Source organism: Dermochelys coriacea, chromosome 8, assembly GCF_009764565.3.
Source record: "Dermochelys coriacea isolate rDerCor1 chromosome 8, rDerCor1.pri.v4, whole genome shotgun sequence".
NCBI lineage: Eukaryota > Metazoa > Chordata > Testudines > Dermochelyidae > Dermochelys > Dermochelys coriacea.
The window spans coordinates 55,093,605-55,106,720 of NC_050075.1; the positions used below are offsets into that span (position 1 = coordinate 55,093,605).

Here is a 13,116-nt window from a genome sequence, read left to right on the forward strand (position 1 = left end):
GCGCATACGCAACACAACTGCGAGTCTCTTTCTACACATGCGTGTTTTAAATTCCGCACCCCCCCTCTTCTGCGCATGTGTTCTGACCAGACTTCCTCTTTCTCTTGCGGCATCCGGCAGGCCTTGCGCGGAGGCGTAGAGACGGCAACCCTCAAGTGGGCGGAGGAAGGCAGGATCCGGGGAGGAGCAGGTGAGCTGTTGCGATTGGTCGGCAGGGGGTGGTCACGTGTTCTCCTGGGGGTGAGGAGGGCCGTTACCATAGGAGCGGTCTCTTGCCGCTAGCCGGCGCTGTATGGGGGCGTCGTGGCCCCTGGGGGTGAGCGGCGCGGTGCGAAGCCCCCGATCCGGCCCCGCCGGGCTAGGCTGGGCTGGGCTGGGCTGGGCTGTGCCTCTGCACGCCGGGTGGGTGTGAGCCCCCGGTACGCACCGGTGTACTGGGTGCGGCTTATCTCTGGCAGCCCCGGTGTGACCCGCCCCCCGTCTGCCCTCAGGGGCTACCGCAGGAAGGCGGTTACTGCTCCCGAGGCCTGTCTGCCTTCCTGCATTGCTTCTCCAGCGCTTTCCAGTGGGGCGCCCCGAGTGCTTCCTGGTGCTGACGAATTCATTCACCCCATCCAGCTCCTCGGGAGAAGGGTTAGCGCTGAGAGCCCCATTTTGTAGATGGGGAAACTGAGGCACGGAAGTGCCCAAACTTTCAGCAGTGCACCTTGATTTTGGCTGCTGCAGTTTCTAGGTGGGCAGGTTTTCAATTTCACTTGTCTCCTTTTTGAGCAGGGCATGCTCGGTGTTGCTAGCCGAAAGTGTCCGAAATCAGGCTCTTAAAAAATCGAGAAAAGAAAAGGAGTACCCGTGGCACCTTAGAGACTAACAAATTTATTAGAGCATAAGCTTTCGTGAGCTACAGCTCACTTCATCGGATGCATCCGATGAAGTGAGCTGTAGCTCACGAAAGCTTATGCTCTAATAAATTTGTTAGTCTCTAAGGTGCCACGGGTACTCCTTTTCTTTTTGCGAATACAGACTAACACGGCTGCTACTCTGAAACCTGTTAAAAAATCGAGGTAACTACAAGAATTTGGGCTATAGTGAGTTTTACTCATAGTCATATGATGAATCAGTGGCAGAGTTGAGGCCAGAACCCCCAAAATTTGACTCCCTGTTCCTGCTCTTATTTTCAAACAGGTTTCAGAGTAGCAGCCATGTTAGTCTGTATTCGCAAAAAGAAAAGGAGTACTTGTGGCACCTTAGAGACTAACAAATTTATTAGAGCATAAGCTTTCGTGAGCTACAGCTCACTTCATCGGATGCATTTGGTGGAAAAAACAGAGGGGAGATTTATATACACACACAGAGAACATGAAACAATGGGTTTATCATACACATTGTAAGGAGAGTGATCACTTAAGATAAGCCATCACCAACAGCAGGGGGGGGGGAAAGGAGGAAAACCTTCCATGGTGACAAGCAAAAAGAAAAGGAGTACTTGTGGCACCTTAGAGACTAACAAATTTATTAGAGCATAAGCTTTCGATGAAGTGAGCTGTAGCTCACGAAAGCTTATGCTCTAATAAATTTGTTAGTCTCTAAGGTGCCACAAGTACTCCTTTTCTTTTTGCGAATACAGACTAACACGGCTGCTACTCTGAATGGTGACAAGCAGGTAGGCTAATTCCAGCAGTTAACAAGAATATCAGAGGAACAGTGGGGGGTGGGGTGGGGGGGAGAAATACCATGGGGAAATAGTTTTACTTTGTGTAATGACTCATCCATTCCCAGTCTCTATTCAAGCCTAAGTTAATTGTATCCAGTTTGCAAATTAATTCCAATTCAGCAGTCTCTCGTTGGAGTCTGTTTTTGAAGCTTTTTTGTTGAAGTATAGCCACTCTTAGGTCTGTGATCGAGTGACCAGAGAGATTGAAGTGTTCTCCAACTGGTTTTTGAATGTTATAATTCTTGACGTCTGATTTGTGTCCATTCATTCTTTTACGTAGAGACTGTCCAGTTTGGCCAATGTACATGGCAGAGGGGCATTGCTGGCACATGATGGCATATATCACATTGGTAGATGCGCAGGTGAACGAGCCTCTGATAGTGTGGCTGATGTGATTAGGCCCTATGATGGTATCCCCTGAATAGATATGTGGACAGAGTTGGCAACGGGCTTTGTTGCAAGGATAGGTTCCTGGGTTAGTGGTTCTGTTGTGTGGTGTGTGGTTGCTGGTGAGTATTTGCTTCAGATTGGGGGGCTGTCTGTAAGCAAGGACTGGTCTATCTATTTTCAAACAGTAATCCCTTCCTTTATATTGATATAAACATTTTAATCAATAGTCCTTAATACATATTGAAATCAGATTCGAGGTATAAACTATATTAGTATTGTATGTTAAATAGACATTGGTAAGTAGTTTGAGTTCAAAATCTGGGATTTACAAAAAAGGATTTTACAGAATCTAACATGAATCAGAATGCTTTCCTAATACTCAAAACAATATATTATTCTAGGACATTAAACTTTGTCCTGTGGTGCTGGGAACCCAAACTCAAAAGCCTTGTGCTAATACATAACAAGGGGAAATTAAAATTGACTTTAAATCAAAAGTGAAACTGACTAGCCAACTCTTACTGTTCAAGCTGAATGAAATGCAGAAAATAATACAGACATAGTGCATTTAAAAAACCCTTCAATTTTAATAGTCTAAGGTATTAATAACATAAACGGATAATCTTTTTAAATAAGATTTTTATCATGCATTCCCTTAAATAAATTTGTTCATTTTTTAAATAACTGTATATACATTAAGAAGTTCAATTTAAAATTCTAGTCCAACTCCCACTGAAGTAAATGGGAAAAACTCAATTGGAACTGAAGAGGGCCCCAGAGGATTGCATGTTACTAAGATTTAGAAATAGAGAGTTCTCATACTGTGACCTTAACCCTGCAAAGAGTCATGCAAGTTAGTTGTCCCCCAGAACTTCCTGAAGTGAAATCACTCAACACCTTGCAAGATCAAGCATCAGAGTGGGAAGTGTGCACCTCTTGGATGCAGAATATGTGTTGCTATATTGCATGTACATGTGAGAAGTTAAGTGTTGTTTGAGAGCCTACTGAGAAGTTATCTAAGGACTAACTCACAATTAGATTCTTAATGCCATGGTCACAAAAATAAAAAGGGAGTGGGAGAATTGATTTTGCAGAATTAATTGGTATTTTTTTGGTTAAGCTTTCTGTAACATCACTCAAAGCTCCTTTTGCTAGAGATCACAAGTTACCAGCTTTGCTATAGAACACTGCAACTAAAACACATTAAATATTAGTAACAAATATATTGTATTACAACAGTGAAAGCACTGATCTATAAAACAACTTACTCTTCATACTCTATATACTATCAGCACCGCCTTTTTAAACTTGATATGAAAGAGATCTCTTTGGTGTTCACTCAGTTTCATTTTTTATATATTTCTAAGCTTATATATTTTTAAAATCTAATTTAAAAATCATATTACATGAACTTCTGGCTGATGAGAGGTGGCAGCCTTGGAGGGTAAAGGCTTTTTTATTCACAAGACAAGTATTGGGAGTATAGTGTTCCCCCACGTATGTCCACCCTTACCTGAAAGAACCACTTCTAGGGATTCAGGTAGTGTTTGATCTATATTGTCCATTTCATCCTTGCCTTGTACTGGGGCTTCCAACAAGGATACTAGTTATGCTGACATCTTATATGATGTGGACACCTCTCCAGTAGAAATCAGATTGAGACCGTCAACTTCATTTATTGTAAGTCACTAAAAGTCATGGGCAGGTACTGAATTTTCATCATTACTGGCCTAGACTGGATTTAAACGAGTGTTCTAAAGGTAAAAGTTTCCATATCCTCAACATCACAGTTCTCTGAGCCATCCAATCCCTCTGTGTATTAACTTTCATAAGAGATGGATTTTATTTTATTTTTTATTTTATTTATTTATTTTTTTGCCCTTTGGTATCTGTGGTCTTGCTACTTAAAAGTCGTTCAGTGATTTCTACCACCTGAACAGGTCTTCCATGGGAAAAGGTTTGGGAATGATTGGTATCATTAACTAACTTCTTGGGCATCTTTAAATGCCTTACAATATTTTTAGGTTTGGGATAGAAATGTTGCTCCCCAAAAGGCAGAAACTTGCTCGTGAAAGGCACCAAATGGCTGTGACTCATCAGTGGTGGCAATCTGCCATTCATCATTTGTGAAGGTTGATGAGAGGGTGTGTTAGCAAAATAGTATTGCTGCAAATTCTGTTGAGGTTTTAGATTTTCATATGTTGCCTGGGGAGATGCTTTCATTAAATAAGATTTAATTCCTGTTATGTTGTTAATTTTATGTGAATTTTGTTGGTCAGCTAATGCTCTTGCAGGTAAAATTGGATGATAAAGGGTTGCTTCTGGCATACCACTCACAAAATTGCAAAGGAGGGAATGCCAGACCTCACCACATAATGGGTTCAAAGTCACATGCGGCCACAAGCTGGCAAGGCTTCGTAAAGCTTCACAGTTCCATATGGACACGGGGAAATCATCCTCTGTGTGATAAAGCTGAGAGAAATAAATACAGAGGGTAATGTCTGAGTACTTTGTCAAGAAGTTGTAGATCTTGCTTATGCAGCAGTGCTCAGCCTCATTACAAGGAGAGTAGTTGGAATAAAGAATTATGTACCTGATGCTGTCATAGTCATGTGTAATTGCATCCAGATAGCCACACATCTCAAATAACATGGACTCTGGGTGGATGTTATACTTAATGCAGTTGGTTGCATGGCCCTTTTGGACTAATGTCCCAGAGAAGCTTCTCAGTTCATAGAATATAAGGTTTTTGTTTTGAGGACTCATTAGCCCATATGGGAATCCAAAAGCCTTATGAAATTCCATATAAGGGACTCTTGCTTCTTCACCTGTCCGAATATGATAGGGGCATTTGGCACAGCTTTTGCTCAGTGTCTGCCAATAATAGGGCTTTACTACTGTTCCTTGATTTGCCAGATATTCCTGGAACAAAGTTTCCCTTTCTGGGTTCATATTGTACTGGAAAATCTCCCCACTCATATTTCTGTAATTGACAGTCCTGAAAGAAGAAAAAAGAAACTCGTAATTTATCCCTCCTATTTCCTTTGCACTTACACAGCAAACATTATAATGCATATTCGTCTCTAAAGAATATGCTGGTGCACAAGTACAGACAAGAAAGCTTTGTGGATTGCAGCTTCAAGTGAAGAGAGGGCAAGTTGGCAATACGAGTTTCAGATTGTCCTTGTTTTTGCAGGCCTGCTTTCTGTGTTTAAAATAAATTAATCAGAAAATGTCTCTTCCTGCTACTACCTCCCCTCCCACAAAAGTACAAAGTATGAGTGTGTGTGTGTATAAAAGCATTGCATACTTTTCAGAAATTGGATCAATAGATTTGCTGTATACAATCTGAGCACAATCAAATAGTTTAAAAAAAAAAGTATAATTACCATAAATATATCTCCAGACCAGTATAGTAGTCAATGTGTATGTAGTCTACTTCACAGGCTTTCCTGAGTCCGGTTGTTGATTCCCATTTTAGTCTAATAAATATTACAAACTTCAGGGGGTGGGCGTTAAGATCATTTGTTCAATTGAGAAAAAACTGTTTTTTCCCCCTTGTCTCCCATAGACCAGCTTCTAGTTTTGTTGTATAACTTTACTGAGGCATGACAACCCTACTACAGTCGTGGTGAAGACTCTAAAGGCAACCTCATTTTGATGTTTGCAATTGCCAAATGCTAGGATACGTAGACACAAATGAGACTTTTTCATTTGTTTGTATTTCAAACAGTCTGCTGTGTTTAGCTTTCTTTCCTTTGCCTGTCAGTATTTCATTTTCCCTCTTCATTTATTAAGTTCCTTTAATTTTTTTCAGATATTTTGGTACAAGTGGGTTTTTTTGTTTGAGGGGGAGGGGATAAAAGATGCACAGGTATAATAAACCAAAATATTTATTTGGCATATTGATATCAAGTAACTATTTATTATTCATCTGTAGTGACAATCCGACAAAGAGGCACCATTGTTTTAGGTATTGCGCATACACGTAACACAAAATAGTCTCTGCTTCATCTTGACTTTGCTAAAGTCCTTGCGTAGGTTTATGATCGTTGGATCTTTAATAAGTGTGTAAGCAGTCTGATATACAGTGGGCCAAATCATGCTAATCATACTCTCAAAAAACTCCAAACTGGAGTTAATAGGAGTTTTATGTAAGGTAAACAAGATTTGGCTTAAAGATTTTCCTTTGTCAGTTGGACCTGGTCACTTCCTTTTCAAAAAGCTCCAGCGGGTTCCCCTTTTCCCACTGATTCAAGTTTAAATTTTCCATCATTGCTTTCAGGGCCCTGCTTGGCTTTCCTCCTTCCACCTGCATTTTGGCTCTTATTACGTTCCCGCAAATCCTCTTTGCTCCGCTGACTCGAGCTTCGTTACTCCTTTTGTTTCCTTGTCACACTCCCGTCTTTTTGCCAAATTCCTTGCTCTTTCCTGTGCATGGAACAACCTCCTGAAGCAGATCCTCATCTTCTTCTCATATAGGGTCCTCCTAAAGTAGGGGTGGGCAAACTTTTTGGCCCAAAGGCCGCATCTGGGTGGGGAAATTGTATGCATGGTCATGAATGTAGGGCTGGGGCAGGGGGTTGGGGTGTGGGAGGGAGTGCGGGGTGTGGGAGGGGGCTAGAGCAGGGGGTTGGAGGCTCAGGTCAGGGGGTGTAGGGTGTGGCAGGGGGCTCAGGGCAGGGGGTTGGGATGCAGGAGGGGGTGTGGAGTGTGGGGGGGCTCAGGGTAGAGGGTTGGGGGCTGAGGGCAGGGGGTTGGGGTACAGGAGGGAGTGCAGGGTGTGGGAGGGGGCTCAGGGCAGGGAGTTGGGGTGCAGGAGGGGTGTGGGTGGGGGCTCAGGGCAGGGGGTTGGGGTGCAGGGTGCAGCAGGGGGCTCAGGGCTGGGGGTTGGGGTGTGGAATGTAGGAGGGGGCTCAGGGCAGTGGTTGGGTTGCGGCAGGGGATTGGGGTGCAGGAGGGGTGTGGGGTGCGGCAGGGAGTTGGGGTGCAGGAGGGTCTGGGGTGTGGGCTGTAGCCCAGTGCCACTTACCTTTAGCGGCTCCAGGGTGGCAGTAGCGTGCAACAGGGCTAAGGCAGGCTGCCTGCCTGCCTGCCCTGGCCCCGCTCCGCTCCGCTCCCAGAAGCAGCCTGCACCACATCCCTGCAGCTCCTGGGGGAGGGGGAGGCAGAGGGCTCCATGCGCTGCCCTTGCCTGCGGGTACCTCCCCTGAAGCTCCCATTGGCCATGGTTCCCCGTTCTAGGCCAATGGGAGCTGCAGGATTCAGTGCCTGCAGGCGAGGGCAGCGCATGGAGCCCTCTACTAACCCCTCCCCCAGAGGCCGCAGGGACGTGGTGCTGGCTGCTTCTGGGAGTGGCTCGGGGCCAGGGCAGGCAGGGAGCCTACCTTAGCCCCGCTGCGCCACGGGGCTGGCAATCCCGTGGGCCGGATCCAAAGCCTTGACGGGCCGGATCTGGCCTGCGGGCCGTTGTTTGCCGACGCTTGTCCTAAAGAGTCTCTTCCTGAAGCCCACAAACGCTGTCTGTGTGATTTTGAAAATATTCACACTAAGTGTCCTGTTGTGTTCAGTCTTGTATGTGTCTGTCTTGATCACTGTAATTTCATCAGGGCAAGGACTCTGTATCTGTCTTCTACATTGATGAGCACATTGGTGCTTAAATAGTACTCATAATAAAAAAGAGTGGTTCTGAGGAAGAAAAAATCCTCAGAGTTTGGATAAACACCTGTAGAGGGGCTTATCTGCACCTCTCCAGACCTCCTGTAGTTTGCCAATACTAGCAAATAGAAAAAAGGTGAAGTATTTGGAGAAAGGTGTGTGCTACTGTTGCCTTCCATGAGCAGCCAAACTGGCCACAGGATGGCAGCATAGCACACATGTGGTGTTCAGCGTTTTATACTCACTGGCCATAAGAATGGTTTGAACTTTATTCTGTGGTGTTTGCAGTGTTGTTGTAGCCATGTCAACTGTATTCTGTGTATGCAGTTTTGTTTCACCCATGTTGGTCTCAGGATGTTAGATATACAAGGTAGCTGAATTAATTTCTTTTATTGATCCAATAAAAGATATAACTTCACTCATCTTATAACTTTATTATGACATTTAACAAGGTGCTGCCAAAGAGACTCTGACCTTTTCCCCTAAAACTCCATGTAGTTCTGATACAACAACAGCAAATCTTCCAACCTCCCAGATTAGTGCTGCAGTATCCTAACTGAGGAGCTGGGAGCCCCAGGGTAACCTGTCAAGGACTCTGGGTTTAGTTGGGACTGTGTGCATGGAACCTGAGTGCATATGTTCATCTGCTCTCTGCTTCCCTGCTAGCTCTGTCCTTATGAGCCTGCAGGAGCTTAAATTGACAAGGATCCTGTACTGTATTGCTTCAGGTGGCAGGGGATTTAAATTGATGGGAATGCTGCAAAGTAAGTAGAACGGAGCCGACAGGGGAGTGGATTCCAAAAGAATCAGTGAATACAGCAGAGCTCTGCTTCTCATTTGCCACATACACTATTCTCATAGTAGAGGAATGTGGGTCAAAAGAGGAAGGGTGGCAAAAAAAAATCAAAAAACCCTCAAGCAAAATGGAACAAAACTGACCACTCAGCAGGTTCTGAGGACAAGTCAGCTTCTGTGCCTTGTTGTTTAAATTGTTGAAAAAAGAAAAAGAAAGGCTAGATGCCAGTTTAGTTGTATAAGCTCTATTTAACTTTCTTAAATGTCCAGGTCTGGTGGATGAAGCAGCTGGTGACCTTATGGAACTCTCCACAAAAAGAAATTCTTGTCAAGTGTACAGCTGTAGTCAATAACACTGAGCACTTACCTAGCACATCTCATCCTCAAAGCACTTTATAAACATTAGTAAATGGTTTAGTGGTTAAAATACAGATTGGTGAGGGGGCTCTATCCCCAGCATTGCCCCTCTGAGTGTGCCACTGGGCTGGATTGCTTACAGGGACAGTGGCTTCTGATTCTGGGAGCCTAATTTGAGACACTGTGGGTCTGATTTTTTTTTTATTTATTTTTTTGGTAAGTGCTAAGCACTCAGAACTCTAGCTGAAGTTAATGGGTGCTGTGGGTGCTCAGCACGTGTGAAAGTCAGACTCAACGTGTATCAAATTGGACACTTACCCTGAGGCACCCCAAATCAGTAATAATTTTTGTTAGCTTTAAAGCCAAATTTTGCAATCCTTACTCAGGAAAAAATGCTATTGATTCTAATGGGACATTTGCCTGACTAAGGGCCCAGGGTTTGGTCCTATAGTTCTGTCTGTTTTCCCTTCTGTAGAATGGGGATATAGTACTTATATACAGCACCTTGCAGAGGCAAGGGGTTGTGAGCCAACAAATTAATATCTGTAATGTGCTCTGAGTTCCTTAGATTACGCTGTAGGAGTATAAATATTTTATTAGCTTCATTCTGTTTATTCGTAACAATTAACCAGTGCAAAGGCTTAGGGAACAATAAGGACCCTCAGAAGTCTTCTTTTGTTTTGTTTGGCTGCCCCTATGTCCAGCCAAGAGCGCTTCCAGCACCCTCTCTTCTACTTATCTGCTTTCCTTATGGACTTAACCCTGTATTGGTAAATGGGAGAGTTTTCCATCTGCAGGAGGAACACAGGAGTTTTGGGCTGCAGCAGTGTGGAGAGTGGGTCTTTAATTTTTTGGGGGGTTGGGGGGGTGAAATCTGCCAAGTGTCTAAAAAAATCATTTTGTATGGAATATGGGTACATTGCATAAAAGCATCATCCTGACAATACAGCGATAGGCAGGGCATTTGCTAGGCATTCCAAACTCATTCCAGTAAAACCTTTAAACCACAACACAAACATGTATTCTCTATATATAGGAATCCCTTCATCTACCCCTGAAAAGCAGCCATCTCTGGGGCAGAGAGCAATTGCCATTTAACAGTGCACAGCAGCACTATACATCTGTTTATGGAAAGAAGTGAAGAGAATTACTGTATTCAGTTAAAACTACAGGGTGAATTTAAGTAGTCAGCATATAATTATTCAAGTTGGAATTTGGCCAAGACATAGGCCATATGTTCTTGTTCTTGAGAGAAATACACCAACTAGTCAGGACCTCACTTTTACATCTTCTCCAAATACTAGATGCAATCATGTACCTCTTCAGAATCTGTGAAGCTCCTTACACCCCAATCTATCCCAAGTTTGCCAATTTTGAGTGCAATTACTGATACTGGTTTTATTTACTTAAAATAAGGATAACATGATTTGCATCAAAGGGTTTATATAGAACTTGGCAAACATTTATCTAAAGTATAGATATAGTTTCAGAAGTGTGATAATGATATTTCTCCATTAATTAGCCAAATTAAAAAGCCAAAGTTTGCTGTCTCTAGTACAAATATATGTACATAAGGGGGATCTAGTATCCCCCCTCTAAGTAATGCACTTTGTACAAGAATGCCCCCCCCCCCCCCTTTTTTCAGCTGAAATCTCTGAGCATTGAAGTTCTGTAGCATTTCTTAGCACTGCCTGGTTCAAAATAATCTCTACTGGAAAACATTTTACACATGACTTCATTCAGTAATAAGTTTATCTGAGTTCAAAGTACAGAAGAGTCATGTGGTCCTTAAACAATCAGAAACTTAATGTTTCTGTTCTATCTTAAGACTTTAAATATAAGGTGGGGGGAGGGAGAAGCAGGATATGATCCAAAGTTGTTTTTGATTTAATGCTTTAGTTTCATTTGGAGACTTGGGGCTGGATCCTGCAAAGTGCCCCCAAGTCCCATGTGTCTTGGTGTTTGTGTCTCACTGTTTTTACACAAGTATAACTTCACTGACTTTTCAGTGGAATTATTCCCAATGTACACTGGAATAAGTGAAATCAGAATCAGGCCCATTGATCCCAATATTGTGGTGAACAGTGGAGACTGTAACAAAGGGAAGATGACCTAGCATTACTTATTTTGGTATTTGTAGCAGCAGCAGCAATAGATAGCTGATGAAAATATTGTTGGGGGCTGGTGAAAGCCAAAGTGCCGGGTTTGCGAATTCAGTGCATGCAAAAATAGGAAACAGCTTTGTCTTTAACCAGGAACACCAAAGCTTCTTAATCCTCATCTACATTGCCCCAAATATTTCAGTGCTGGCCTTCCTTTGAGCAGACTGTGCTAACGATACTGAACTGTCCAGTGGTTTTTATGAAATTGATGGTGGAGACTAGGGTAAAGATACTAAATACATTTTCACTGATGAATTATACCAGGATTTTCAAATCAGATGCGTAGAATGAAAAACTGGTGCAGTCCACCACTTAGCCTCCAAGTAATTTAGCTATTATGGGATAATCTCCGTAGCTAGCTTTTTAACATAGTTTTAAAATCATCAGGACAGGTTGTCATCTTTGCAACTTGCACTAATTTTTTTCCTCTTAAACAGGCTGTTCCCTCCACCCAGTGTTTTGTCCTCCTAAGAGAGAGTACAGACATATCTGAGATAGCTCCGTAGCCTATGGACTTGAAAAAGATAACATATATGTATTTGAACCAAAGATCACCTAGGAAGGTTCAGTGAGAATGGGAGCCTGAAGAGAGATCGTAAATCAGTGTAGTGAAGAAATCACTATTTCTATTTCACGTTTTATTTGCTCATAAAAATTCTGATCAAGGGTCTGGTCCCTATAAAAGAACAAAAGAACAAACTGATGTCATTGGGACTGCTCTTGTGCATAAAGTTAAGCACATGTGTAGGTCTTTGCAGGATTGGAGACCAAAGTAGTAATGCCTGCTAAAGCTAGTTTGTTTGTTGTACGTGGGATGAGAACAGACATCTAAGAACAGTAATAAATACTGTAGAAAGCTAGCTAAATTCATACCTGGTTTACCTTAGAGATGAATTTGGCTCAATGTGTGTTTGGTTGAAAGTGTGTAAATGGAAGTCAGAGGTCAGATACCCTGATTCACAAGTTCAAATTTCAGGATTCTGCATCCTCTCACATAAATAAATTTAGTTCTATGCATTTTTCTCTGGCAGTATTGCCATACCCAAGCATTCAAAAATCACAAATCAAGCACTAGAAAAATCATGAGATGTAAAAAATAAATGGGGAGGCAGGGGAGTATTTTTTTTTGTTTTCTTCTGGCGTTGGAACATTTAGGTTTCACATTTTCATGCTTTTCTCTTTAGCCACAAGGGCTATAAAATTATCTTTTGGGGTTTTCTTGTTTTTGTTTTTTTAAAGGAAATCTGAGCGTCTTATGTAGTAACCTGATTCCACCATCTGGAACTCTAACAAAAGCACCAAATAATGTGAGACTCCCATTACAAACCACCCAGATCTTAAAAACCTCAGCCCTCTCCATGCTGTATGAACATTAAAGTGCCCATGATATTTTTGTAATGTTAGGGATTTGCCAACATTTTTCTTTTTCCACACTGGTGGGCGGTGTATTGCCACTCTCACGCTGTCAACTCCAGCATAGTTCCCTGTGTACCAGTGTAAGGAAGCTGGGGCTGGAAGATCTGCTGCTACACAGATAGGCTTATCCTCCCCACTGTGACATCGATAGACACATTATTTATCTGGGACTATTGCACGCACGCGCACACACACACACACATTCTTTTTAATTGATTTGGTTGAGGATCTAGCCCCTGTTGACATCAGCTTGCCAGTGGAGGGAGGGTAGTTTGCTTCATATCACTAAAGATACTGAGTCTGATTCTCTTCTTATTCATACCAGTATAAATCAAAAATAACTCCATTAAAGTCAATGGAGTTACTCTGGCATAAATGAGGTATGTGATCAGAATCAGACCCTGAATGCGTGTTGGTTCCACCAAAGTGTTGCTTAGCCTTATCAGTCTATATGTGTATATTAATTTAGGATGTTCTGCTTTCTCTTTATTGAAAACAGTATCCATAATTGATGTCACTAGAGCTGGTTGGGAATTTTTCAATAACATGCTTTTTCATCAGAAAATGCTGATTTGTCAAAGCTGAAACTTTGTGAAATTTATTAGTTTCAACAAAAAATTTGTCAGG

General features: G+C 42.6%; 2 protein-coding genes across 6 annotated transcripts in view; one reads left to right on the top strand and one right to left on the bottom strand.

The window, feature by feature from the left end:
* Positions 1-64: 64 nt before the first annotated feature.
* The window catches only part of RGL1 (ral guanine nucleotide dissociation stimulator like 1), a 152,123-nt gene continuing 139,071 nt past the window's right edge, over positions 65-13,116 (top strand). For 4 of the 5 annotated variants that reach the window (XM_043491062.1, XM_043491064.1, XM_038412976.2 and 1 more), the window contains exon 1: positions 70-190. The gene's annotated coding sequence lies outside the window, so the exon portion shown is untranslated. Of the gene's footprint in view, positions 191-13,116 lie in introns of all 5 variants that reach the window. The other variant, XM_038412978.2, reaches the window with a different exon arrangement.
* On the bottom strand, positions 3,965-5,067 carry APOBEC4 (apolipoprotein B mRNA editing enzyme catalytic polypeptide like 4). Its single transcript, XM_038414307.2, has one exon. It carries the CDS (start codon positions 5,051-5,053, stop codon positions 3,965-3,967), a length of 1,089 nt encoding a protein of 362 aa, XP_038270235.2. The 5' UTR covers positions 5,054-5,067.